Genomic DNA, 25,921 nt, shown 5'->3' with positions numbered 1-25,921 from the left:
TAATGTATTCTTCGTATATGTTTTTCTTTGCTCGATGCCCACACACCCACAAGTATTCAAGCGGAGCCAAAGGCAATTATCCTTGCCTAGCAGCAAACCCAATCCCCAAATGTGCTAATCCATCACCAGGACTCAACGGGAGCTTCAACACTTTGTCTTCTTTTGGAGCCCGGAGAGCCAACCACATTTAAACATGCTCAATTGTGCGCCAAACGGAAGCTGCAACTTATTACAAGTGTTCGATAACTTTTTTTTCTCGAACAGGAAAAGTATTGTCTTTTAAAGAGAGTCCGAAACAATTTAGAGATTCTATTTAAGAAGAATCTAAATTTAGGTAATAAAGAAAAGGCTAGTCACGTAAAGTATCAGAAACAATTTTTTTAAAGAAGCTTTTCCATTTTCCTCTGCGGGAAAAAGTTCTTTGGAAAGTTGCGCTTTTTCCAAGTCCGTTTGCAAAAGTAGACGAGACAAATTTCGCAGCCATTAGTGGAATTCAAATATAATTGCCCGGCAAAAGAATCCGCCAACTGTGGGCCCATTAAAAATCACTCCAAACTGCTTAGACTGCAAATTGTGTTTTACATTTTTTCCCCTCATTATTTGCACGGAAGTTGGACACGAATTATGGCCAATGTATAATAGCCATTAAAAACTTTCTTGTTTGCCCGGCAAGTTGAAAGGAAAAAGGGAACGGGAAGGAAGGAAAACGTCGAGCGAGCCGGAAAATGGAAAACCGAAATAAGTCAAGGTACGAGCTTGAGGTGGAATACGAGTGTTAGACCAAAAAACTTTTGCAATAATCTTTTCGCTCCCTGACTGACTGTCGCTGTCCTTGGACAGGACATACAGAGCATTGGCAGGATATATATGCTCGAAAATGGCTATGTAAAACAAAAAGACAAAAAATCCGGGGAAGGAAAGAAGAGCTCGGATAGAAAAATTCATCAGAGCGGAGCTCCGCAATTGCGCGACTGTCAATACAAAACGAACAATTAGATGGTGGCCAACGGGGAGAGGGGAGGGAGAGGGGAGGGAGAGGGGAGGGGAGGGGGTGGGGGAAAATGGCAAAAGGAGCTGACCAACTAGCTGCCAATGACAATGGACAATGGCCACACACAACGGCAACAGGCTACAGAGTGTCCTTCTGAATTATTGAGCGTGCAACTTGTTGAAATCCAAGGATACCGCCAAAGGAGATGCTGCGGGCAAAAGCTGTGTGTGTGTGTGTGTGTGTGTGTGTATGTGTTACCTTAATTTACTCATTTCAACAAAATGTTAAAAATTTACCAAGTTATTTCCCCACGGGAATGCTGCCTAGAGAAGGAGGTAGCAGCGGAAAAGCAGCGAGTTCGCTGGAAACAATTAAAAACTTTGAGGCGCTGCCGAAGAATGCGCCGCGGAATGTGGATGGGTTTATGGCGTTTTAATGGGCGAAGGACTTGAAGGGACGAAGGATGCCAGAAACTAGAAGCAAAAGGTGTTCGAGCTTGTTACGGCAAACTGCCAGGGAGTCCTTGGAAATCAATAATACTTTGAGCGTGCTTTGATTGCCATTTATTTTGCTGCATTCTCAATATTTCATTTCCTGTCATCAATCAGCAACATTTTCCCAATCATTTTTAGAGGGAAACTGAAGGGAAACGCGATGATGCTGAGCAAAAGTAGCAGGAAATAAAGTGATGAAATTTAATGTTTGCAACTTAAATTCGAAACCCAAAATGGTTAGACATTTGAAGTACAACAGAACCTCCAACACTTTATTCGGGATGTTATGCCACACATTTTATGTTGCTATTTAACTCCCGCACTTTCGCCGCAAGTGGATATCCGTTAATTTCATTCTTCATCCTTGGCAACAGCAGCTCGCAGCTGGCCTGAATGGCAGTCACGTCGATATTGTATGGCCAATTTGTTCGTGACTAACACTTTCATGGGCTGTTAGCCATGTCCAGTGGAGGAGCATAAAACTGCCACTGTTTGCTCACCAAAAATCGGCGAGTGGTGGAGAGTAGCAGCAAAGAATAAGCCAAGTATATGTATTCAGTAAGCTGAACAATCGGAACACGATTTTGTGTCAATAGAAAAGTTATAGAAGATAAAGAAAAATACCATACAAAGTTGTGTTTAACAAGGGATTAAAATTGTGGATGGAGATAAATGTATGATCTGAGAAAGTTGAAAGGAAGAGTTAAATTCATTCATTGTAGCTTATGTTAAGCTGCCTTGAAGTAATTTTATGATATTTGCAATCAAATTAGTAATTAAATTGATTTATTATTTTGCTTGCAGAAAATGTTTGAATAGAGATGGCCAAACTTTCACGACGTGCCTCGTCGTCTGCAGCAACGCCCTCCACAGCAACAACAGCAACCACTGCGAGTACCGGAGCAACATCAGTCAGTCCAAGTCATGCCACAGGCGACAACCTTCATCGAGAGGAGCAGCATACCAAGCAGCAACATCCGCCGAAGGAGCAACACCAGCAGCAGCAGCAGCAAGACCAGCAGCAACATCAGCCGGAGCAACAGCAACGCATTGCTCGTCGTGCAGCCAACAGCAACAGCAATAGCAACAGCAATAACAACAACAACAACAACAGCAACAAACCCCAAGCGGCAGCTCTCATTGACACAAGTCCTGATGTCCGGCACGAGAATCCACCGCCATCACCGACACCGGCGGCGCTGTCAAATTACAACAGCAACAGCAGCAACAACAACAGTAACAGCAGCTACCACAGCAACACTGCCACGCCCACAGCACCCGCCCACGCCCACGTCACGGCCACGCCCTACATGCCGCTGCTGCCGCCGGGCGAGCAGAATCTGACGGAAGCGGAAAGCGCAGCGGAGCGGGCCAGGATCCGCGAGGAGTTCTTCGCCACCTACGACGTGATGACGGGCGTGCGGATTGCGGCCACCCTGGGTGGGTTCTTCGGCCTGATGGTCTTCCTGATCGTGTGGAAGAGCCGCAGCAGCAGCAACGAGACCCTGAAGGTCCTCAAGGATCCCAAGATGGCGGCGGTGGCCGCCGTCTGCATGCAGGAGGAGGAGGAGCGCGAGATCCACGACGCCATCGTGGCCACGGGCATGTCCCTGTATCCGGATGAGTACGATGCGATGGTCTACCGAAGGCAGCGGATGCTCTCGCTGGGCAACGTGAGTGCGCCGCCGCTGCTGAATCGAGGATACCGCTGCGGGTCGATGGGTGAGTTCTTCGAAGGGGATTCTTGAATGGAGGGATACCACTTATTCAAAATCATTTCATTAGTTCACTATGGCAGGAAAACTAATTTTATTACAATAATTAATAGGAAAAAAAACATAGAAAATAAACATTTGGTTTTTTATTTTTTATTTATTTTTATTTTTTTTCTTTTTTTGCAAGAAACAACCAAATTTTATTGATTTCTCTGGATGTTTTGTGAATCATCTTTTTAATGATTTATTTTCTCCAGGTGGCGTGGGCGTGGGCGTTCCAGTGGGCTACAGCTATCTGCTGGAGCCGCCGCGCCGCTTCTCCTACTCCTCGATGTCCGGAGGACCCGGATCCAGCCACGTGGGTCGGCGCAAGAGCGGCTCGGAGTCGTCGCGCATCTTCAGCAACTATCCGATGGGCGGCAGCTTCGGCACCGACGACTACTTCGTGGAGACGGAGGACGAGCTGGAGGCGGAGGAGTACCTGCAGCCGGGTGCCGCCGAGGAGCCGAGCCACCAGCGCACGGATTCCACGCGCAGCAAGCCGGGATTTCTGTCCGTACCAATGGCGGTGAGTGGTGGTGGTTCTACCCCAGAATGAGCTTATATCGAAATGAGTTTGTCTTACCACCCGCACAGGGTCAGGACTCGCGGAGGAGCAGTGCCATGACCTGCTGCAGCACGGACAGCTCCTACCTGGAGCGGCGCACCTCCGCCTACATGGGCGGCTGCATGGGCAACCTGCCGCCCACGCTGCAGAGGAAGCTATCGACCGCCTCGCGGACGTCGAGCATCGACAACTGGGACTACTACTACCCCGACATCCAGGTGATCCAGCCGACGCCCAAGGCTTCGCCGTGTCCTTCGGAGCGGAGTGTTCACGAGGGATCTGGCAATGGTAGCCGCACCTCCACCGCCAACCTGAGTGCCACGAACATCAAGCGGAAGCACAGCATCGTCTCCTACGATCCGGACAGTGCGCAGGCGGGTCGCAAGCAGCAGATCCACTCGATCAGTGCGGACACCGTGGACGTGTATCCCTACAACCAGCGGAGCACCGTCGACCTGGCCCTGCCCCTGCCCAAGCCGGTACAATCGGCCCCGCCCACCAGCGCCCATCAGGCGTTCCACTTCTGCGACTCGCCCTCCGAGGAGCTGCGCCTGGGCGTCCGCCGGAAGCTGACACTGGTGGAGCTGCAGCGCAACGAGAGCAACAACAACAGCTTCCCGTACACGGCGAACGCAGCAGTTCCTGCCGGACCTGTGGTTCCCTCCGGAACTGCGGTTCCCTCCGGAGCAGCGGGTACGGCGGCCAGCTCGAGCAGCCTCAGTGTAGACAGCACACCGGTGAGCCTGGAGCGATTGAACGGCGCCGGGAGCGGCGGAAGCGCCAGTTTGGCCACCGTTTCGGTGTCCAACAAGCTGCCCCTGGCGATGGGCAATAACAATCCGGAGAAGCGAGCGCCGCTGGCCTCACTAAGTTCCTTCAAGATCTCCTCGCTGGAGTGTCCCGACTCGGAGCTGCGCTCCCTAGACGAGGACTCGGTGTTCGGGCTGGAGAGTCCAGCGGACACGGACGACGACATGCAGCAGCTGAGCAGCGACAGCGAGGAGCAGGAGGCGGCTGCCCAGGCCGCCGCTCAAGCGCAGACTGCCGCCGTTCGGGTTGCTAGTGGTGGCTCGGAGGCGAAGCCCAATCCTGTCCAGCTGGCCATGCCAGCTGCGAAGAGGATGAGCCTGAGTTCGGTTCCTCCGCCGCTGGCTGCTGGCGGAGGAGGAGCTCGCCCCCGGAGGCCACTGCTGCAGCGACACCGCACCATAAGCGCCACCTCCTCCGGCGATCGGGTGGCACTGATCAACCAGCCACTGCAGCTGCAACAGTTCCACATGGGCCTGCCCATCCAGTCGGAGGCGGCGCCTCCGCTGGAGACGCACTTCGGAGCGGTGGTGGTCAGCCAGAGTCCGCCGCGGCGGGGGCCACTCCTGCAGCAGTACAGCGATCCGCAGACGACGACGACGACCACAACGACCACGACGACGGAGGAGGACACCTGCTCCACGCTGAACACGGAGCTGGGCCTGGTGGAGGCCTCGGGAGCTGCGCTCGGAGGAGGAGGAGCCGGTGGACCGGAGTCGGCCACCCACACGCAGTACAGCAGCCTCAACACGGTGATCAGTGTGGGTCGCTCCACGCCCAGTCCCGTTCCTGTTCCTATGCCTCCTGCTCTTGCTCCTGCTCCTGGTCCCGCTCCTGCCCATTCCCACATGACCAGCAGCCAGCAGCCAGCTCAACTGCCAACGAACGCCATCCGGATGGCGCACGATCCCTGCGCCTCGTCCGTTTCCGATTCGGTGATAGCCACCCGGCAGCAGAGCATCTGTGTGCCCGCCTCCCTTAAGGATCTGATCCTGCGCAAGGCGCCGCCTGCCCAGCCCACTGGGATCAGCCGGAGTGCCACCAATCTGAGCTGTGAGAGTGGAGCCACCGGAGCACTGGCGGTCACAACGACCGCGACGCCCGCCGTCGTGCTAGAGCTTCCCCTGATCCGGCTGCCCAACCAGGAGGACCAGGACTTGGGTCAGGAGCCCCAGAAGCACCACTCGGAGCAGCGGGAGCGCGCCAGGGAGCTGGGTGGCGAGAAGCGGGACCCCAGCCTGCCCGGCACTTCCAGGAAATGGTCCAAGGAGACACTCTTCTAGCCCAGCTGGTTTCCACTGCTCCAACGAAGGCAGTTCCCTGGGCCACGCCACTATTTAAGAGCTTAGCAACTGACTTTGAACGCATGCTGAAGCGAGCTACAGTGAAGACTCCCTCATAACTCCCTCATATTTGAAAAATGCTAGAAATTCTTCCAATAATGCAATCTTTTACTAAAGATCCTTTCACTTCTTCTAAGTATAAAACCTTCTTTACTCCAAAGGTAATCCTATTCTAAACCTTTTTCATCTTTCAAAATATATTTAACAGAGAGTTTTCACTGTAGTTTTCTTAAGTGCTTGGTCTGGCAACCAAATTCCTGGATTGCTAAAGACCCGGAACTATGAAACGCGAGTATTGACGAGTATTTAGGCATAGATAATATGGATTAGCTTAAGCGCATTTAGTCGAAATATGAGTTAGTTGGGTCTGGCGTACGAAAGTTATAGTAGATCGATCCAAATGACGAAGGGAGTTATGGTAATGAACAGCAAGATGAACAACAACGTATTCGTACTTAGAGACTGTTGTCTATTATTGTTAATAGAACTCTAAAAGTTAAGTAGTGATACTCGGATTTATTTTTCACACTTTATCTATAGAGCGATAGGAGAAAGTTTATATATTTCTATAGGTACATACCATATATCGCCAGGCGCCAGCAATTGTCGCTCCTTCTATCTCTATCCCTCACTCGCCCTCTCTTACGGAATGAAAACTCTTCTAGTGTCTTAAACAGCAGCCAAATACTTAAAGTATTGTAATTTAGAAATTTTATAGATTGCACAACAACTTCGACAGAGATCGAGTGTTATCCTTGCAACAGAAGTACTCTGACAGAAGACCTTAAGGACCTCGAAAGGTCCGCCCGAAGATGCCTAAATGTCTTTTACGCGTAGCTAGACAAAAGTTGCAGACTTTCTAGGAACATTTTCGCATTTCCCCCCGCTCCTGCCTGTTCGAAAACGAATTGTTGGAATTATAATAGAATTGTTGTCAGAATATAGAGTTCTAAAATTGAAAACCAAAACCAAAAATTGAGAAAAGAAACACAAAAAGTACATACATATATGTAAACAACTTCCTAACTCATCCCACCTACGCATCTCTATTTTTCTATGAAAAGCCAAGGGAAGGATGGAATATAGACGGTACGGAAAATAAATCAAATAACTTGTATTATTCAAATCAAAATATTTAGTGGACAGGATATTACGATAGAGCTGCATTTTGAGGTGCCCCGCCCCCTAGAGACTTTATCACACGCCTGAGCCTCAGCCTGAGCCTGATTTGTACCTTTCCTATGCATAAGTATATATTTATATACACCACACATGTATGTATAAATCGAGCCCTATTTGAATATTTTTTAATACTAGTAAGTGTTTTGTACGACGAGATCAACTCGAAAGGCGCCTATGAAATGCAAATGGTATATCAAAAGGAAACCCCTCAAAAAAACACAAAACATCCAATTGTTGGTTAAATGCTGAAGAACGTACGAGTAAATGAAATTCGAAAATATTGTAATTGTAGCGTTGATTTGTTTCAAATGAGCAGAAATATACATATAACTAATAACGTAGCTAAATATACATAACTATATTTAATGAAACCAATGAGCAAACCTAACTTGTGTAAGTCAAAGAGTAGCGGAACCAATTGTTAAACCTAAGCATAAAAAATCTGTAATAAAACTGAGCTGTTGTATTAAATGAACAATAACAATGTTGAAGACAATGTTTGGACAACGACGCCAAGCCCAATAAATGCGTAGAGCATTCAGTTTGTGAACTAGACAATTCCTCCTTCGACCCCCCTTTTGTTGCGATGTTTTTTTATACTTTTGTACTAAGTAACTCCCTCTTTTTGGTCCAATCTGATTTGCGTAATGTTTATAAACTCGATGTCTATATGTACCTCTAGCTAAACTCAAAGCATAATTGATCAAATTGGTAAACGAAAGCAATTCGAAATTAAAACAAATATGTGTACTACTAACGCGCAAAAAAAGAATTATTAATGCAAGATTACTTTAAAGAATGGATTAAAATTTTTAAAAAGTACGAGCTATTAAAGAACAAACTTAGTTAAATGTTATATATATGAAAAACAAAGAAAATTGATGTACATGTTAGCGATATTAATGAGAAATGTGACAAGTGAAAAATAAACCGGAAGAAAATACATATACACAAGTTGCCAAGAGACTGTCGCTTGTATTTGGGACTATCAATTCTTTACGACTAAATGGGATACATTAAACTAAGCTCAGGTGAAAAGGTGGCCGACCTTAGTATCTGTACTTGGTGGAGTAATCCTTCGGGGAGACGACCAAACCGCGACCTTTGCGGGCTCCCCGATACACCGTCTCCACGATGTCGATCATCTCCTGCTTGTCCTCCAGCGGCCAGTTGATCTTGTTGTTGTTACCCGTGCCCAGATCGATCATGATGTGCTTGTTGCGGAAGAAGAACATCACCGTACAGGGATCGTACAACTCGTACATCTTGTTGAAGTCTGGCACCTCCGTGATGTCCACCAAATATATGACCGCGAAATTCTTCACCTTCTCGGCGATACTGTACATCACCTCGTCCATTTTCATGCAGGCAGGGTCCCAATCGTGACCGAAGCGAATCACCTGGAACAGAAAAAAGCGGAGGTTACGAAGTGGTTGCAGCCACTGATTCCAATCACTCACCACCACACGGTCCTCCTCGGAGAGAATGGCCTGGTCCACCTGCCAGCCATTGTGCAAATGTGGAAGCATATAAGACATCTTGAAGAGTTATTTATTTCCAGACTATTCAGCGCAAAAATAATTGAACAAAACGTAAACAAAACCTGCTAAATTAGAGATGGACGCGCCTCGATGTTTTTGTCTATAAAAAATCGATGCTTTTATCGATGACTTCTTGTAGTGTGGCGCTTTGTAACGACTTTTCAAATGCAAATGTATAATAAAAATGTGGTTTCAGTTAAAGCAGTTTCGAACTTAAGATTAAAAATTCTTGTTTATTTGGTGTAAAAGTAATTTTTTATTAGTCGTTAGGAATTGGTTAGCGTCCTTATCAGCTCAAGTATTTCTGCTTAAAGCTATCGATGTGTTCCAGCACCCTTACGGTCATCTCGTTAATGTATTCGTCCCGACCTTGATCCGTAAACGGATCGGGCGCACTGCGTCGCGAGACGTAGTGATTGGGCAGGTTGACCTTGTGGCGGCCGATGGACTTGATGATGAGCCACAGGATGTAGAAGCTGAACCACACGGTGAAGTACAATGGGATGTACCAGAGCTTGCGGCCAATGTAGAAGTAGCTGTACTTCTTAACACGAGGCTCTGGCGGCGGCGGAGGCGGTGGTGGGGGTTCGGTGGGTGGTGGTGGCGGCGGTGGTGGTGGTGGTGGCGGAGGAGGCGGCGGCGGGTGGTGAACATGGTGGTGGTGATGTGGATGGTCGTCGTATATCACATCCGGATACGAGTCATCCGGATACGAGGGCTGGTAATCAAAGTGACCAGGATAGTGATCGTGGTGGTGATCATGATCGTGGACATGGTCGTGATCGGGTGCATGGTCGTGATCGTGATCCTCTGGCTTGGGGGCAGCCGATTCTGGGTGAGATTCCAGCCATCCCGGAGGTGGTGTGGCATATTCCATATTTGGATCGTACTTGTGATCGTCTTCCGGATGCGAACCGTCGTTGTGGAGAGCTGGCAGGGGACTATCGTCGCCATCCCCTCCGCCGCCACCGCCATTATCTCCGCCATCTGCCGGACCCATATCCATGCCATCTCCCATTCCAGGAGCCGCTGCGCCAGCATCCTTCGCATCCTGATCCTTCGTGGGAAGGTTATCCATGGCACTGGCGGGCAGGACTCCAATCGTATCATCGTTTCCGGGGTCGTCGTCGACCGGAGGCGATGCACTCGCCATACTGGCCGCCGCATCCTTGTCGCCATTGGAGTTGGCCAGTGGTCCTGGGTACTTGTAACCCGGAAACGAAGGTCCCGGATAGTTGTACCCCGCATTGCTCAGTCCTCCAGAGGCGGGTGGCAGGTAACTGGTCACAGTATCCGAAGGCAAGGCTGCCTTGGGATCCTGCGAGGGCGACGGATATTTGGTGTTCAAGGGCGGGAAAGAGTAGGTATCGCCGGGAGCGACATAGGAGTTCACAGAATTGGATCCGGCGGCCACTTTGCCATCCTGGCCATGGGAATGATCGTGACTGTGATCGTGACTATGATCGTGGCTGTGGTCGTGCTGACCTTTGAACAGATTGGCGGCTGTTCCCTCGCCAGGAGCAAAGCGATCTCTGAATCCTGGTAAAAACGAAATAATGTATTTTAAGAATGTGATACAACAATTTTTTAAATAAAAACAGTAATGGAGAAGTTAATAATGAAATTAAAAATGAGTGTTAACTTAACTGGAAAATTCAATTAAACTAAGCCAGTCATTAAAGATCAGTTAATAAATCTACAGGGTATCTACTTTTTGGAATAAGCCGCTTTAAATACCTTTTATATATGAATAGTTTTAAGCAAACCAAAACCTAAACCTTAAAAATGTGGATGGTTATGATACCTTTTTTATAGCTGGGCCTCGAAGACTGATAGCGAGATGGATTTCGTGACGATGAGGAGTAGTAAGAAGGTCTACCTTGCGGATAAATACGTGTCTTGGAGGGTCTTGAGTTGTACTGTTGTGGTTTTCCGCCTCTCAGCAAGGGGGTAATCAGTTGACCGAAGGGATACGCTGTCCGGTAATCCACGGCGCGTCCTGTGGACGCTCCTTCCACAACTGGTTCTGGTTGCTCCTCGGAAACAGGACCCGGTTCTGGATCAGTTTTAGGATTGGGAGCAGGATCACTTTGTTTCTCCGTCTCCGAGGCGACCAAAGGGGTCACAAAAATGGGCGAGTTTGTTGTTCTCTCGGGTTGATGGTTGTAGGGAAGAGGATGAAGGATAGTCGAGGGTGTGGAAATAGTCGCAGGAGCTTCAGTAGTTGAGAAGACATTCTCACTGGAGTTGAAGCTGTGTGGGCAAGGATTGTCAGGTATATCGGTCACCTCCACTTGAACTCGGTAAACTTACGTTTTTGGAAATATTAAGTCCGTATTAAGAGCCTTAAATATGCGCGGTCCCTGGTCGTTTTCAGCTCCATTGCCACTGACCAAAACCTGTGAATAGGCCTGAATCCGAACAGATAAAGAAAAAATACCGAGACACACCAACAGCGCCCACTTGGCGCTTTCTAATCTCATCGTTGTATTTTTTACAGATATTTAGTTTCACACCAGGACACTTTTGTAAATATTTTTATTTATCCGCACTATCACTTAATATCCTTAGGGGCTATACTTTCCCCATATCCGCCGGAGCTCGAAAATAAAACTACCGATCCGAGTCGCGTGAAAATGTCGAATACAGCGGATCACTTGGATGGCCATTGGTTTTATTCAAGTCCGTTCAGCGGAGTTCGTGATTTCGTTTTTTCATGACCCAGATTCCCGGCAAAAGGTGCTACTAGAAGTGATCTATATACGACGAATCCGAGCGGGCAGAACAGCACTTTCATTTCGTCGACCTCGGAGGTGCTAATTAATTGTTACTCCACATTTCTGATAGCATCTTCCGTTATGTGCTCCCGGTTGCCTGGTATTCGAGTATCTGGAGTGCGGAGTGTAACTAGACTTCCAATCCGTGACTATTTCATAAAATGCTTATGTGGTTGGGAGCGTGTGGCTCCAATTTTGCAAATAGTTAGTAGCATCCTCATGGCATGTGCCTACAACTTTATCATTATGATTCTAGTTAATCAGTAAAAATTTAGGATTACCATAAAAAAATACGTTCTACCAAAACCGGTTATACAAAAAATTACTTTTATTTATTCTCCTTAAATATTTATTCAAAGAATTCTCCTTCTTTTACGCAAACATATGCATAAGTTTTACGTTATTCACTTTTAAGAAATGAATGACATGTGCAAAGAATTCCAAACCGGCGAACATTCCCCTTTTTGGCGCCACAAAAGTGATAATTAATATAAACCCCTTCAATCTTCTGGTACTACTACCATGTGTAACCCAAATTATAGATTTCTTAGTACAAAATAAAGACAATAATATTTGTCAACTTTATATGCTGTGGATGTGGGTCAGTTACTGCGACACTTGTTGCAGCGTGTCTCCCCCGATTATCACCTATTCAGGCGTGCTATATATATGTGTTGACCATCCTATTTCACAGCTCAATTTTAAAGTATCTTCAGAGAACCAGTTCTGGGTCTGCCACTTTCCCAATTGGTCCACTCAAAAGGCCAGCAACTTTTACTTGTTTAAAGATGGGTATAAAGATTTACCATACATATATTTCATACAATAATTGCAAGTCTTTTAAATGTTAGTACACAAAGTCATATTATTGAAACAAGGAACTCGGAACAAATAGTTTTAGAAACAAGAATAACAAATGTGTTTCGTTACTTTATGGTGGTGTCAAATACTTTAAATGGGCGAAATAACGAGGCTGAAGAAAAAAAAAGTCAAGCATATGTTGGGAGAAACAGCGACGGTATTCATAGTCCCAATGGTTAGTCGGAAGAATGGTAAAACTAATAAGAAGAAGCGTTTTGAGTGGTGGTGTTATATACAGCCTTGGCACTAAGTACATGTGTAACATTGGCGTCTTTTCGTTTGGTAAGTCTTAGCCGTGATTCTTAGAAGGGCGAGTTCATTCCCAACTTTGTGCCAAAGTCAAGACGCGCTCGACGCTGATAGCGCGCATTAACCCTAAAATAGACGAGGGACACATTTAGTAGATTATCCCCACAGAGTAGGTAGCACTTACTTGTTCTCCTGGAACTTGGCCAGCTCGCTGACAATCATACTCAGCAAACTGCCTCCAAATAAGATTAACAAGGCCACCCATAGATTGGGCAGCTGTTCCTCAAAATCATGAAGAAGCAGTTGGACACTGCATATTACACCATGGGCAAGGACTAAAAACAAACAGGTAGTAGCCCAGATACGATTGGAGAAGGGATTGCGCTGCCAGAGCGCATGATCGCGGTGAACAAAAGTAACAGAGATGAAAACTGAAACAGAGTAATCCAGTTAAGCATCGAATTGAATAATATGCATTAAGTTATTTTACCAAAATGCAGGATTATGCCCAGTACGGCACAGCTTCGAGCATAGTATAAAAACTGATAAAAGTCCTTGTCATCATCATCATCATCTTTCTCGCGTTCCAATACAGGTTCTTCTGTAGTTTCAATAACAGGGCTCAATTGTGGCTTAGGCAAGAACATCCAGTAGGAAACAAGCTAAAAAAATTATATTGAATGTTAAAAGACAAGAAATATTTGAGTTTCAAAAAAAGCAAACCTACCAAAGATGCGAGAAGAATGATAAACTTGCAGCCGTAGCACCACATGACAAAGGCAAACGCTCGTGAATCATAATCCGTCTGCTTTTTGCCGGTGGCCCGATTCATGATCTTTGGATCCACGTCGATGTGGGCTAGCGAGAAGGCTATTAGCGGCACCGGAACGCACATCAGATAGATGGCCATCAGCGGGGTGAGGAGCGGCGGCAGTGAGAGGCACGCGCACAGCACGTTCAGAATGGAGATAGAGCCGGCACAGCAGGCCCAGTATTGAATGCAATTCCAAAGACCCAGAGAGAAGCGCCGTGACAGCTCAATTATGGCCACCAGCGAAAGCGGGTCGTCGCGGCAAACGGCAATGGAGCAGGGCAGGGAGTTGAGTAGCCGGCTGAGGTACAGTGGCGAGATGGTGTGAGCGGGTGACTGCATAGCGAAACCCTGAAGCCCGCCCTCCAGCAGCTGCTCATCATCGTGTGCCTTGGACTTCCCAGCCTGTCGCTGCCACAAGAGTTTGTTTTGCGCAATGTTCGCCTCCGTGTAGGCGTCCACGTCCTGGCACACCTGCGGGTATAGAGGCTCCACGGCTATGCTGCAGTCAGCCTGAAGAAAAATGTCCGCGTTGGCATTGCTCGCCGAACTTCCCAAACAGACAACGATCTCGCCGTACGACTGCATGATGTCCAGCATCTGGCGTGTGGCCTCCGCAGAGCAGTCCGTAAACAGTGAAACCTGCAGAGGCACGTTGTCCACCTGCTCCAAATGTGGCCTTATGTTTTCAATGCCTCTGGGCAGCTTCGCCCTGTTGGACATGTCAAAGTTGATGGGTGCACTCTGGTCTGTGCTTTCTGTGAGTGTGCTCAGTGAGCGGCAGTTTTCGTCCATGGCGGAGTCCAGCGAATGGCGCTGCCTGTGCTTGCTGGGATCGGGTTCCGCATCCAGCTCAGAGTCTCCGGGCAGATTGTTCTTCGGGGTGCTACCTTGCGAGCTGTCCTTGCTGCCCTCGCTATCCGGGGATTGGGGACCCTCGTTTTGGAGGGCAGTATTCAGTGGATTGCACTCATCTGGGTTGGAGATGGCACCCGGTGCCGAGGAGCTGAGGTTTTTCGAGGACTCCAGATTGGTTGGCGGCCCCAGAAGATAGCTTATTTCTGGGCCATCACCTACAATTTCAGTGGCTTTAGCTGCAGATATGGACTCGGATACGGATGCGGTGGCAGGTGCGGGTGCTGGGGGCGATATGTACATGACTTTGGCACTGGGATGATGGCTATTCTCATGGTCAGTTGTGGTGGTGGTGGTGGTAGTGGTGGCAGTGGTTGAGGTGGTGGCTTGGGGTTTACCAATATGTTCCGGCAACTCCTTGGCCTTGGCAGTGATCCGATCCTTTTCACCATCGGGCTCCGGTTCGCTTAGCAGCGATATGTGACAGTTCCAGCCGGACTCGAGACCCATTTTCTCGGAAAAGACACGCGAGCGCAGCTCGTTCTCCTTGCTAAAGTGCACAAATCGAATACAGGCCCGTTCCAGATGCTCCACCAGCCGAACGATATCGTTCTGCGCCTGGTACTGCATTGTCACCATGCCGATAAACACCTGATGGCACTGCATTTCGAAGCAGCCCTCCACATCGTTGCACTCTTCGTCCTTGCTCTCCGAGAACAGCAGTGAATCAGTGCTGATGCTGTGGCTCAGCTTGACATGGTGTCCGCCCTGGAAGTCGCAGTGCGTCTTGTCCACGTGCTGCATGCGCAGCTTTGACTCCGGCGGCAGCTCCAGATACAAGCACTCGCCTCCGTTTCGCTGGGGGCCGCTCAGGGCTCCGTGGATGCCGTGCCTTAGAGGCCGATACGCAAAGGCCGTGCAGTAGGAGGTCAAGGCACTGCGCTGGTAAAAGTCCAATGCCCGCTTGCGATCCTGGGCGGAGAGTGGGCGCAGATCCATGCCGTCCCAAAAGTCATCGCAGCAGTCCAAGATGATGTCCGCCGTGCCCTGGGTGAAAAGCGACAGATAGCCACCCGGATTCTCGCGCATAACCACTGATAGGGAATGCGGAAACGGAACCTTCACCTTGGAGGACAGCTGCAACTGCCGGGCAAAGCGAATGTCCCTGCGTACCACATCCGGTTGCTAAAAAAAACAAGTTAATTCTCAACAAATTTTTTTTGAATAACCTAGTTCAAACCGCACTACCCAATGGTAATTTCCTGAACTAATTCAAAATGAAACATTTTCATTGTATTTGGTCATCTGAATACTAACTCACCAAATGCCGGTAGCTAGCTAGCTGACCCTCCAGTGCGAACCGATCCGTGGCATGGTCGGTGAATCCAATCTGCTTGGCCAGCTCGCAGAGACAGCGCCTGTTTATAGAGAGCAACCGATTAGAACTGGTTCCCACTGCCGCTGGATGCGACGGCGGTGCGTGAGCATGCAGGCAAGCGTGGCGGGCAGAGGTCGGCGGATGGGGGCGGTGACGGGAATGGGGCTACTATATTTAAGCGTTCTTGAACGTTTGTTACTTAAAATAGCATGCCAACGAGGATGGGAGGAAGGCTAGGGAGATCGATTTACGAGTACAAACAAATTAATATAGGTAGAATAATAAATACAAGGTTGATGTGTCGGCATTGCAGTTAGTTTTAAGGCTCGAATGATATGTGGGAAATTATAGAGCAAAACAATTAGAAATAGCGAGTTATTTCAAAAGAAAAATACGTTTTTCTTACGCTTGTAATTTTTAAAACATTACCAATCACTTGTGTTTGTTTTTGTGAGGGAATCGTCCAATTGGATTCAAAAATCAAAAATACCCAAAGCAAAAACTAATTTGATCGGGCTGGCTTTGGATGCAATGGTATGCAATACCACTTTGGAGAAAATCATTAGACTATATAAGTAGTAGTTTTGTGGTCAATGAAATCGACCACATATATGGTTTGGTTAAACAGAAACTAACGATGAGTATGGCAATGAACTACGTACCCATGCAAAAAGCTTTTACTCGACTCAATGAGTGCATACGCATACCGATTAGTCACAGGCACCAGATCTTTGTCGAGCATGGCCACGGCAGTTACATGGCCACAGAATTGTGCGTAATGCTCGTGGGTAAGCGGAGAACAGGTGTTTAGCAAAATGGCGAGGCCTAAAAAGCAAAAAAACACTTTAGGGAATTTATTACAATCAATTGGAGTCAGTAGTGTCACCCAGTGGCTTCAATGACTTGATGTGTGCTTTCCACTCGTGATCGTCAAACTCCAGACGGAAGGGGCAGTGCTGGTCGTGCGTTAGGTCCAGCACTTCGGCCACTATGCCCCGCTCCTTGTGATCCTCGTCCACGTCCGGCACATCGTCGCTCTCGCTCTGCGACGACGACTGACTGCCCGCTCCGTCCTCGCGCGCTTCCTCGTCCGTGTTGTGTAGGAAGAATACCTTCTCGGCGGTGGGATTGGGCCACGACAAAATACCCTTCTTGTCCACACAGCAGAGAGCCGAAATGGAGCCCAACACCTGTACGAGATTTGCGGAGCGCGGCAGAAGTTCACTATCCCCGCGCCAAAGATCCATCCAGATGCGAAGTACATTGGAACGCAGTATCGACACATTTTGGTAGTTGTAAAATGGCGTCTCCAGATCCTCCTCGAACGATTTGCTTGAACTCCTCTCCAGAGGAGCCTGTGGCGTTTTCAGAAAGCACTGCAACCGGGCAATTCCCCACAAATTCATGGATATCCACATGAGCGGAAAGATCAGCGGCAACAGCGGGATGATAGCCGCCGCTGGAGACTCGATGAGCACGAAGCGCCAGTTGTGCTTCTCGTCGGTGGGCAGGCCGTAACCATGGAGGCGAAGCAGACCGGAGATGAGCGTGATAACCAAAGCACTAATGAAGCCCCACTGCTGTATGTACTTGGTCACCAGCTGTCAACACAAACTAAGATAAGAAGGGGTTTCATTTTCCTTCGAAGATCTGCTTACCAGATAGCGCTGCTGATTGTAGATGGTGGGCGGGCGCTTAAGCGAGTTTTTCAGACAAACGCTCAAGTTGTCCAGGTAGGGCGTGCTTTCCAAACAACAAATGAGATCGGGCAGCGGCGGTCGCGCCACTGGCTTCACGGGAGGATCGCCATGGGGAGCCGCTCCATAGATTTCATTCACCGCGAAGAACTTGTTAGTCTCTACTTCGTGACATGGGCCGGGCGAAATGTGACCCGGCCGTAGGACGATGTGGTCCCCGCGCACTAACAAAGCCCACGGTAGATTGACAATTTTCCCGTCGCGATAGGTCCACTGCAGGGAGACGCACGGTGACATGGGGTTGCTAAGGTGTGGGTAGTTGCCCGGCTGCCAGTCGTCACTGAAGTGCTTTTCCGCCAAATGGAGTTCCCCAAGGGCATGCCGCGTTTTTCGATAAATCTCTGTACGGCGCAGATTGTTTTCCCGGACCACCACGAAGAGGTCAAGTGACAGGATGACTAGCAGGCATATGGCGGGCCACAACATGCCCGTGATGAGTAGTGCTCCACTGGCCAACAAAGTGGCGCCTATGGAAAGCCAGCCTAGCGGACTATCGTACCGCTTTACAAAAGCCGCCCGCAACTTCCGATAGGAGCTGTGAATACAGGGGATTGCGTTTTATCAGTGCCTATCACCAGATATATACTGACTCACCTCTCCGCGCCATACTGCCGCTCCTGCTCCAGCAGCACCCGTTCTATCTCCTCATGCAGACGCCGAAGTGCCACCCTTGTGGTAAGTCCTCGCTGCTGGTGCTCCGGACTTCTTCGCTTTTCGGGACTTTCCGCCCGCTTGGCTGCCATGTTTCTCGTCGTGCTCCTGCGACTGCAGTTTAAGAACTCAAATCTGTCTACAGCATAGTTTTAAGAATTCGCGTCTGTTTAGATTTGGGTTCGCCGATCAAGTGTTCGCAACAGCCGTCTGCAGAAAGTGCGGTCACTTTGGGATAGAGCTGTCCCTTTTAGCGGTTTTAACGACAATCGGCTTGCGTGGTAGAATTTGAATTTAATTTTAGGTAAACGATATTCATATTTGCTACATTTTTAAAAATTGGTTTTTTATTATTCTATTAGTTTATGTGTCCGAAATTAACAAAAAATAATTCAGTTTCTTAATTTAAGTATATAATATTTGTGGTAAATTAAAAATTCTACGTCTTAGGTAACCGCAAAATTCAAACAGTGTGTACAGTATGTATGTATATCCATACACATACATATGTATTCATATATTTAAAACAAAGCTTGCAAAGCATTTTATTCCAAAAGCGATTTCCAATGAATTTGATATGTAAACAAAGCAAAAAGCAATATTCTTTGTATTTGTTTAAATTAAACTTCATAAGAAATTAGGAATTCATATTCGAAAGGCCTAGTTTAGAGATATGTAAACAAATTCAAAAACTTAGTTTGGAACGATTTGACGACCAAAAAGAGGGCGAATATTTGAAGTAGAGAAAAAAATTCTGCACATCGGGCAGTAAGGATGTCGCAAAGCATATTGTTGAATACAAGAATTTCCGAAGAGATGACCACATGGCAAAGAGACGACTCTATGATCTCCAATCTCATCCCAAGTCACAAGGCATATGGAGCAGGTTATGCTCTCCTGGTACTTATCCTCTAGGCTCTTTATTTGATGCATATGCTCCCGCTCTTGAGTTTCGATCGTTTTAAGCAACTCTTGCCTATTTGCATCTATTTGAGAAATTTGTTGTTGTGACTCCGAAATAATGACCTGCATTGACCGAACCTGTTCCTCTAATTTCGCCACGATGCCTTTGAACATGATCTTCTGCTCTTCCAATTGTATTATCATGCCATCACGGTCAATTTGAAGTTCTTCCTTTAACACACTTTCAAACTGAAGGCCATAAGTAGCCTTTTCAATCGCCTTTTGGAGTTCCTGGTTTTCCAGGTTTTCTTCTCTTAACTGCTCCTTTAGTTGATCTCTCTCCATGACGAGCTTCTGATTTTGAGAATTAATGAAATGCAGCTGCATTTCTAGGTCCGTATTATTCTTTTCCAAGTCCAGGCAAAAAAGCTTACTCCACTGCAAAAGCCATTCGAACTGTTCTGCCGCGAAGGCATCTTGCAGATCAAAGGAATCTGTGTATGTCGGAGTTATAATTTTGTGTATGGCGCTTGGGTAATTCATAGTTCAAAGCTTTTGTGCGAATTCAGGTAAATGGGAATCCCTTAGTTTTGTTTGCGCGAAAGTGTTGCCAAGCCTTTTTTAAGAAGCACGCTTCCTAGAAATTTGAGACATGTATGTACTAGATTTCACAGGTCTTTATTTTCTAATGTTTTATAACTCTCTATTTGCTATGATTCTTTTTTTTAAATTTTTATATTCTTACCCTTTAAATTACAATAGACAACAGTTGTGGCGGCCCGATTTCTGTTTATCGATAACTGATATCAACGATTTGGAGCTTGGCAAATCACATCAAACGGTCTCACTCTTATTTGCTGGCGTATTTACTGTTTTTTTTGTCCATGTAAACGTAAATTATTTCAAAAGAAAAATCTAAACCAATGGACTCCAAGCTAGACGTGAGTGTCAAGCAATAAAAGCTAAAAATTAATAACAACCATTTTGTACCCGCAGATGTTTGAGGACGTTAACACGTCGCCTTCTTTGGAGGGCGACATGTCAATTCCAGGCAAAAGAACTACAACTGCAACGTCCGCGAGTGGAGTGCCGGACTACAACACCCTCGATGAACCTATCCGAGAGACAGTGCTTCGGGACATCCGCGCCGTCGGCGTCAAGTTCTATCACGTGCTTTACCCCAAGGAGAAGTCCAGCCTGCTCCGCGATTGTACGTCATCAGTTGGTTTTCTTCTGCATTCGTGGACAGTTTTCTTATGTGGCTTACCCGCTTTTCAGGGGACCTTTGGGGACCATTGGTGCTGTGCACCTTTATGGCCACCATACTGCAGGGCTCATCATCCGCCGACAGCATGTCCGATAATGGACCGGAGTTTGCACAGGTTTTCGTCATCGTCTGGATAGGCGCGGCCATAGTCACACTGAACTCCAAGCTGCTTGGCGGCAATATGTGAGCAGAATCCCGCCCATAAAATAACCTAGAAGTTAATGTCTGTTTTTGCAAATTCCCGCCAGCTCGTTCTTCCAATCCGTCTGCGTGTTGGGCTATTGCCTCACGCCTGTGGCCATTTCCCTAATTGTGTGCCGGGTTATTCTGCTGGCCACCCAAACGCGACTGCTTTTCTTTCTGCGATTCGTGACCACCACAATGGGCTTTGCCTGGGCCACTTACGGTATTTGGAACACTTCAAAAACCTGCAGATAACCTCTTTAACAGAAGTGTTCTTTCAGCCTCCTTTGTTTTCCTGGGCCAGAGTCAGCCACCGCATCGCAAACCGCTGGCCGTCTACCCAATCTTTCTGTTCTTCTTCATCATCTCGTGGCTGGTCCTGTCCCACAACTAGCTCAACTCGTGACGCTTCGTTTAGTGATTAGTTCGTAAACAAAACCGTGCACGTTCCATAGCGTAACCAGAAAAGAAGAATCCGAAATCTATTGTACATTTCTTTAAGCTATGATTCATTTTTTATTCTTAAAATCCTACAAGTTATCTGAGTTACGGGGTTGCCAATGTATATCTGGGTTCACACCTCCAGGCTGTTCACAGAAGAGGCCACCTCCAGGGACATTTGCATTTGGACACCATCGCCCTTGGTGGGCCGGTAGGTCAGCGAATTGGCGCGCGCCTTGCGTCCCATGAAATGCCGTTCCACCCATTTCAGCAGCGTGTAAACGGAGTCTGTAGAGGGAAGTCGGTGATCCGCAGCGGTCTTCACAATGTCCGACGAGGTCACACGGAACGTTCTCGCCATTCCCTTGAGAGCCTGTTCAGGGAAACAGTGTAAATTATCGAAGAGCAGTAATTTAAACGGGCCTCTAAAGACTACTTACCACCATGGCATCCTCGTCCGTAAGATCGTCACCCACGTAAATGATCTTGATGCGCTCGTTCCAGTCCACGCCGAAGGAAGTGCGCAGGATGTAGATCGAGGCACGGCCCTTGTTCCACTGGACCGGCGGACGGGCCTCCAGAGCGCAATGCGCCTCCGTGGCCCGGAAGCCGTACTTTTCGATCAGGGAGCGCGCCTTATCGACCATCGCTCCACGCAGGTGGTTTGGCGTGTCGCGGTAGTGGAACGTCAGGAGCGCCCCCTTGTTCTCCACCCAGGCGCCGTCGCGGCATACGGAATCCTGCAGCGCCTTCAGCAGGTCGCTGACCTTCTTCTCGTACTCCATGGGCATGGGATGCACGAACTTGCTGCCGTCCGGATGGAGGATCTCCAGACCGTGATTGCCAGCGTAGGTGATGCCCTCGATGCCGACCATCTTCTTCACGTTGTCCACGTTGCGACCGGAGATGACGGCCACGTAGACATCCGAGTGGTTGGACAGCTTGTACAGCACGTTCTTGATCTCAGGGGAGAGCGTGGCCAGGTCCGGATGCGGAGCAATGGGCGCCAGGGTGCCGTCGTAGTCCAGCAGCAGAGCCAACTTGTGGTTATAGCCGATGTATCTGTGAGATACGAAACGTGATTACCTAATGTTATTCCTGTAATTGTAATGTCAAGCCACTTACTTCAGTAAGTAGTCATCGAAGTCGTCCACAGAGACCGGTTGCATTATGGTGGTGCCCACGTCGTCCATCTCCAGGGCGCCCACCGCCTTCAGGAAGCAGCGCATCCAGTGGCTCACATCGCATTCGGCCTCCCGCCGGCGGAGACGAGCCATCCGAAGGACGCGCTCGTCCTCGGGCATGGTCAATGCCCGGTGGATCACCTCGGCGGCCTCGTTCACCTCGTACGGATTGCAAAGCAGCGCCTCGTGCATCATCTCGCCGGCTCCCGCAAAGGGTGAGATGACCAGGACACCAGGCACCTCGTTAATCTGGCAGGCGACGAACTCCTTGGCCACCAGATTCATGCCATCGCGCAGCGGAGTGACCAGGCAAACGGCAGCATCCCGGTACAACGCAGCCAGTTCGTCCTGGCTCACGTAGTCGTAGATGTAGCGGATGGGCGCCCAGTTGGCGGTGGTGAAGCGTCCGTTGATGCGGCCCACCAGCTGGTCCACCTCCTCCTTCAGCTCTCTGTACTCCTTCACGTCCGTTCGCGACGGCACCGAGATCTGCAGCAGGCTCACCTTCTCCTTGTGCTGCGGATACTTGAGCAGCAGCGCCTCGAAGGCCATCAGCCGGTGGACGAGGCCTTTGGTGTAGTCCAGTCGGTCCACGCCCAGGATGATCTGCATCTTGGATGTCTTGAGCACCTTGGGTGCGGTCGTGGCCAGATTGACGAAGCGCTCGTACGGAATGCCAATGGGCAGCGGACGGACGCGCACTGTGCGACCGCCGTGCTCCACGAGCAGGTTGTTCCTGTCCACACGGCAGCCGAGGTTCCGCTGGCAGCAGTCCACGAAGTTCAGGCAGTAGTCCTGGATGTGGAAGCCCACCAGATCGCAGCCCAACATTCCCTAAAAATTCAATTGAAAAGGAGTTAACGCCGATCTTGGAGTTTAGACTGATATTGACCCACCTGCAGGATCTCATCGGACCACGGCAGCAGGCGGAAGATGTCCCACGGCGGGAAGGGGATGTGCAGGAAGAAGGCCAGCCGGCAGGGCAGGTTCTTCTCCTCGGCGTGCTCACGCACCCAGTTGGCGGCCAGCATGAGATGGTAGTCGTGGATCCAAACGATCGGTGGACTCTTTTCGCTGCCCTGGTTCTTGGCCAGACACTTCTCCAGCGCCTCGATGGTGCGGACGGCGAAGTGCTTGTTGACGGTCACATAGTCGTGCCAGTGCTCGCCTCCAAAGTTGGCTCTGCCCGGCATCGAGTGGAACAGGGGCCAGAAGATCTTGTTGCAGCATCCGTTGTAGTAGCTGTCGAAGATCTTCGAGTCGATGTTCACGGACACCACCTGCTCGGACTTGAGGCCAGCGGTGGGCGTCTGGTCGTTGGGATTGGACTCGGGAATGGCCTCGTTGGGGTCCTTCAAGTGGATGCCCGACCAGCCCACCCAGAGCCCGCTGCCCTTAATCACTACCGGACACACGGCAGTCACCAAGCCACCAGCGCTGGAATGTAGAAGAAATATTTTAAGTGTCGTTTCTTAGTGTCCGAATTTTATCCTCGTACAGATACAAGATATTCAATATATCTTTTATTGAATATAATGGGTAAGTGGCTATTCAAACAGTTTATAGCAATTTTCAAACCCTTTCAAAAATAAATGTCTCTTAAGTGCTAATCAACAAAAAGGTTATCATTATAATTCCAAAACTATTTTTTTTTAAATCATTTTCCTCAAAAACGTGCCCTTCCCCATCTTCAACATATGGAAGATGTAATCAGGTGTGCCACAACCACTGGACCGAACGGAATAGGCGAATGTGTGTGTGTTGGTGAGGACCCAGCCCATTTTGTGCAGAGTGCATGACACCCGTGCGCTGATAACGAGATGCCCATTAAGCCAGCGATTGTAAACAACAAGATCTGGACTCGGCCCCGGTCAATTCCGTGCGGAATCCGGAGACAATCTGGAAGAGCGGAGGCCCAAAAGAAGCGCGTTCCTGGCATAGGTCGGCTCCATACCGGGGCAATCACATTCACGTGATTATGGCTTTCAGGGTCAGGTTCAGGTTCGGGTTCCACGGGACGACGACAACAGCCTCGCCATAACGCCTCTCGTTTTGACCCTTTTTCCAGACACTCGGATGGGTCAAAAACGCGTAACAAACCTCGCTGATAAGGCCCCGCCATTATTATTGAATTTGTTTTCTATTCCAGAGCCCAGACTCTGCCCATCTCGATTCTCTGTGTATTTTGCACTGATAAGATTGAAAGCCTTGCGGATCAACCGAACTATAGGTATAGTTGGATCGAGAATCGGTTGGGGGCTGCTAGTTGGGTGGCGATTGGACCTGCCTGCTTATCTATTGTCTATGCAAATTGTGGGCTCGAGGATCGAACTGGGTTACTTGGGATTTTCGGGAGTGCGAAGAACATGAAAATTCGCCCTCGTTCGGCTTTAGCTCACCAGCTCCCGAGAATTGATAAGCGTGCTTACGAAACGATCGGAAATTTCGAATTACTTGATCTCGCTGACAATTTAAAACTTTCCTTTGTTCAGTTCAAATTTAATTTACTATTGGCTTAACCTTATTAACGAATTTGAACTGTGTATTTAGGTTGATAAACGAAATGAAACTTTTTCTTGCTTATACTTCACTCTTAGTTTATAAGTTTTGCTTATTATTTTTAAATGTATTTTTTCGGTCAGAAAAATTTTAACATTTTAAGCCTTTCAGTACTTTGAAGCAAGCTTAGCAGTAGAAGCAATTTAAGTAGGATTACATAAGCAAAATTAAACATTATTTTAATACGCACATTTTTTAAATATACACTTCAAATTAAAAAAAAAAAAACGCGACTCACCTGGCCCTGCGTTCCAGTTCATCGGTTTTTGGGTTCCGGATCAGCACAAATGGCAGGCGATTGGAAACCACGATGAGACTCGCCTTCGTGGACGGCTCTCCGGCATTGGTGACAATAATCTCCGTATCAGGCATAGCGATCCTTGGTAAATCAGCTAAGAAGGTAAATCAGCTGGCGAACTGGTTAAAAACTTCTGTTGGCGTCTGCGATCGAAGTTAGAACATAATTTTTGGCCAAAACTGATGCGAATGCCCGCGGATGTGGACGTTAGACGACTGTCTGCGGTGAAACCTGGCTTATCAATGGGTCTCTCGAAGGGAGAACGACCGTTGCCGAAATTAAATTCGAATTCGCTGAGCAAAGACTGGGAATCCGACCTGTCTTCTTATCGGTGCTTCTCCGAGATGCAATTCTACGTGGAAATCAGTTTTCCTGGCTGCGTTGCGGGTTGGTTTGTTGGTCGCGAGAGCCAGCAGCTCCGTACCCTGCCGAAAATAGACAAGCACTAAGCCAACTAGTCGCTCAAGTCGCACTTTTCTGCTAAAAATGAATGCCGCCCAGCCATCCCCCTCCATACTCTTGGGTTCCACAGTCCACTCTCCGGCTTATCAGAAAATCGCCCAGCTTCTGCTTCTCCGGCTGATTACGGTTACGTATTTTCTACGGACTTGTGTCTGTGAAATCTGACGGAACATGTCCGTCTGCTGGCTCCGGTCCTGGTCAACCGACCAACTGGACACGGGCATCCTTGAGAAAGAGGTGTCGGGGATCATGGTGCCCGCTGTGATCTTTGCGAGCCACACCTCACACATCGCAGCTAGTTTTCTAGAATTAACTGGCCGCGCCTGGTATTATCAGTTCGGGAACATTTCGCGGCAATGGCGGCTATATAGCCTCCACCCCCCAAACACCACCACCCATCGATGTTGTCTCCCAAGGCGATAAGTCAACAGAATCGATGCTGTTGTTTACGCTCCGGGTCTCTGCCTTATAAAGAACATCCGAATTGTACACAGAAGATTTCTATTTTCGTTTCTCTGTTGAACTTGTCTGCAGATTGCAGTTGGAAATCTCTTGGTTTTCCTGCAATTCTAACCTTGCCGTGACCGCCGTTTCATTACCTTGCG

General features: G+C 48.4%; 6 protein-coding genes across 8 annotated transcripts in view; 2 read left to right on the top strand and 4 right to left on the bottom strand.

The window, feature by feature from the left end:
- The window catches only part of LOC108101320 (flocculation protein FLO11), a 40,664-nt gene extending 32,685 nt beyond the window's left edge, over positions 1-7,979 (top strand). Inside the window, exons 3-6 of the mRNA XM_017205627.2 lie at positions 2,290-2,411; positions 2,484-3,207; positions 3,458-3,768; positions 3,837-7,979. Of these exons, the coding sequence (XP_017061116.2) occupies positions 2,307-2,411; positions 2,484-3,207; positions 3,458-3,768; positions 3,837-5,897 (3,201 nt within the window). The 5' untranslated portion in view covers positions 2,290-2,306 and the 3' untranslated portion in view covers positions 5,898-7,979. The remainder of the gene's footprint in view (positions 1-2,289; positions 2,412-2,483; positions 3,208-3,457; positions 3,769-3,836) is intronic.
- A 115-nt stretch (positions 7,980-8,094) lies between these two features.
- Positions 8,095-8,756, bottom strand: LOC108101331 (thioredoxin-like protein 4A). The gene is made up of 2 exons (XM_017205640.2): positions 8,600-8,756; positions 8,095-8,539 (listed from the first exon to the last, which is right to left on the bottom strand). Exons 1-2 carry the CDS (start codon positions 8,675-8,677, stop codon positions 8,189-8,191), a joined length of 429 nt encoding a protein of 142 aa, XP_017061129.1. The 5' UTR covers positions 8,678-8,756; the 3' UTR covers positions 8,095-8,188.
- Positions 8,757-8,928: 172 nt separating this feature from the next.
- LOC108101259 (extensin-2) lies at positions 8,929-11,324 on the bottom strand. 2 transcript variants are annotated; one of them, XM_017205513.1, is made up of 3 exons: positions 10,994-11,324; positions 10,485-10,933; positions 8,929-10,219 (listed from the first exon to the last, which is right to left on the bottom strand). In XM_017205513.1, exons 1-3 carry the CDS (start codon positions 11,161-11,163, stop codon positions 8,970-8,972), a joined length of 1,869 nt encoding a protein of 622 aa, XP_017061002.1. In that variant the 5' UTR covers positions 11,164-11,324; the 3' UTR covers positions 8,929-8,969. The 2 variants fall into 2 exon arrangements, with proteins under 2 accessions (XP_017061002.1, XP_017061003.1); XM_017205514.1 differs by having other exon boundaries at positions 10,560-10,933.
- A 930-nt stretch (positions 11,325-12,254) lies between these two features.
- LOC108101315 (transmembrane protein 94) lies at positions 12,255-18,235 on the bottom strand. 2 transcript variants are annotated; one of them, XM_017205617.2, is made up of 9 exons: positions 17,963-18,235; positions 17,270-17,903; positions 16,498-17,212; positions 16,274-16,436; positions 15,555-15,651; positions 13,295-15,418; positions 13,058-13,229; positions 12,752-12,998; positions 12,255-12,693 (listed from the first exon to the last, which is right to left on the bottom strand). In XM_017205617.2, exons 1-9 carry the CDS (start codon positions 18,109-18,111, stop codon positions 12,621-12,623), a joined length of 4,374 nt encoding a protein of 1,457 aa, XP_017061106.2. In that variant the 5' UTR covers positions 18,112-18,235; the 3' UTR covers positions 12,255-12,620. The 2 variants fall into 2 exon arrangements, with proteins under 2 accessions (XP_017061106.2, XP_017061107.2); XM_017205618.2 differs by having other exon boundaries at positions 16,319-16,436.
- Positions 18,236-19,735: 1,500 nt separating this feature from the next.
- LOC108101306 (protein YIPF6) lies at positions 19,736-20,877 on the top strand. Its single transcript, XM_017205608.2, has 5 exons — positions 19,736-19,863; positions 19,919-20,132; positions 20,201-20,372; positions 20,438-20,595; positions 20,654-20,877. The coding sequence occupies exons 1-5, from the start codon at positions 19,846-19,848 to the stop codon at positions 20,764-20,766; spliced, it is 675 nt and encodes a 224-aa protein (XP_017061097.1). The 5' UTR covers positions 19,736-19,845; the 3' UTR covers positions 20,767-20,877.
- On the bottom strand, positions 20,856-25,309 carry LOC108101305 (alpha,alpha-trehalose-phosphate synthase [UDP-forming]). Its single transcript, XM_017205607.2, has 5 exons — positions 24,795-25,309; positions 22,894-23,434; positions 21,939-22,831; positions 21,254-21,875; positions 20,856-21,186 (listed from the first exon to the last, which is right to left on the bottom strand). The coding sequence occupies exons 1-5, from the start codon at positions 24,926-24,928 to the stop codon at positions 20,947-20,949; spliced, it is 2,430 nt and encodes an 809-aa protein (XP_017061096.1). The 5' UTR covers positions 24,929-25,309; the 3' UTR covers positions 20,856-20,946.
- Positions 25,310-25,921: the final 612 nt, after the last annotated feature.

The sequence above is a fragment of the Drosophila ficusphila genome, unplaced genomic scaffold (assembly GCF_018152265.1).
Source record: "Drosophila ficusphila isolate 14025-0441.05 unplaced genomic scaffold, ASM1815226v1 contig_412, whole genome shotgun sequence".
NCBI lineage: Eukaryota > Metazoa > Arthropoda > Insecta > Diptera > Drosophilidae > Drosophila > Drosophila ficusphila.
The sequence above is the reverse complement of the archived record's forward strand: the minus strand, read 5'-3'. Positions and strand labels throughout refer to the sequence as shown.

What these genes read in the sequence shown, in the direction of transcription:
- LOC108101259 (XM_017205513.1), bottom strand. Translation starts at nt 11,163, where the DNA reads ATGAGATTAGAAAGCGCCAAGTGGGCGCTGTTGGTGTGTCTCGGTATT. An exon ending in GACTTAATATTTCCAAAAAC is followed by an intron (nt 10,934 to 10,993) that starts GTAAGTTTACCG and finishes TTGCCCACACAG; the next exon opens with CTTCAACTCCAGTGAGAATG. An exon ending in GAGGCCCAGCTATAAAAAAG is followed by an intron (nt 10,220 to 10,484) that starts GTATCATAACCA and finishes CGTTTTTACCAG; the next exon opens with GATTCAGAGATCGCTTTGCT.
- LOC108101305 (XM_017205607.2), bottom strand. Translation starts at nt 24,928, where the DNA reads ATGCCTGATACGGAGATTATTGTCACCAATGCCGGAGAGCCGTCCACG. An exon ending in GGTCCGATGAGATCCTGCAG is followed by an intron (nt 22,832 to 22,893) that starts GTGGGTCAATAT and finishes TTGAATTTTTAG; the next exon opens with GGAATGTTGGGCTGCGATCT. An exon ending in CGGACGAGGATGCCATGGTG is followed by an intron (nt 21,187 to 21,253) that starts GTAAGTAGTCTT and finishes TTCCCTGAACAG; the next exon opens with GCTCTCAAGGGAATGGCGAG.
- LOC108101315 (XM_017205617.2), bottom strand. Translation starts at nt 18,111, where the DNA reads ATGGCAGCCAAGCGGGCGGAAAGTCCCGAAAAGCGAAGAAGTCCGGAG. An exon ending in TAGCTAGCTACCGGCATTTG is followed by an intron (nt 15,419 to 15,554) that starts GTGAGTTAGTAT and finishes TGTTTTTTTTAG; the next exon opens with CAACCGGATGTGGTACGCAG. An exon ending in GGGCATAATCCTGCATTTTG is followed by an intron (nt 12,999 to 13,057) that starts GTAAAATAACTT and finishes ACTCTGTTTCAG; the next exon opens with TTTTCATCTCTGTTACTTTT.
- LOC108101331 (XM_017205640.2), bottom strand. Translation starts at nt 8,677, where the DNA reads ATGTCTTATATGCTTCCACATTTGCACAATGGCTGGCAGGTGGACCAG. An exon ending in CCGAGGAGGACCGTGTGGTG is followed by an intron (nt 8,540 to 8,599) that starts GTGAGTGATTGG and finishes TTTCTGTTCCAG; the next exon opens with GTGATTCGCTTCGGTCACGA.
- LOC108101306 (XM_017205608.2), top strand. An exon ending in GTCCAGCCTGCTCCGCGATT is followed by an intron (nt 20,133 to 20,200) that starts GTACGTCATCAG and finishes CCCGCTTTTCAG; the next exon opens with GGGACCTTTGGGGACCATTG. An exon ending in AAGCTGCTTGGCGGCAATAT is followed by an intron (nt 20,373 to 20,437) that starts GTGAGCAGAATC and finishes AATTCCCGCCAG; the next exon opens with CTCGTTCTTCCAATCCGTCT.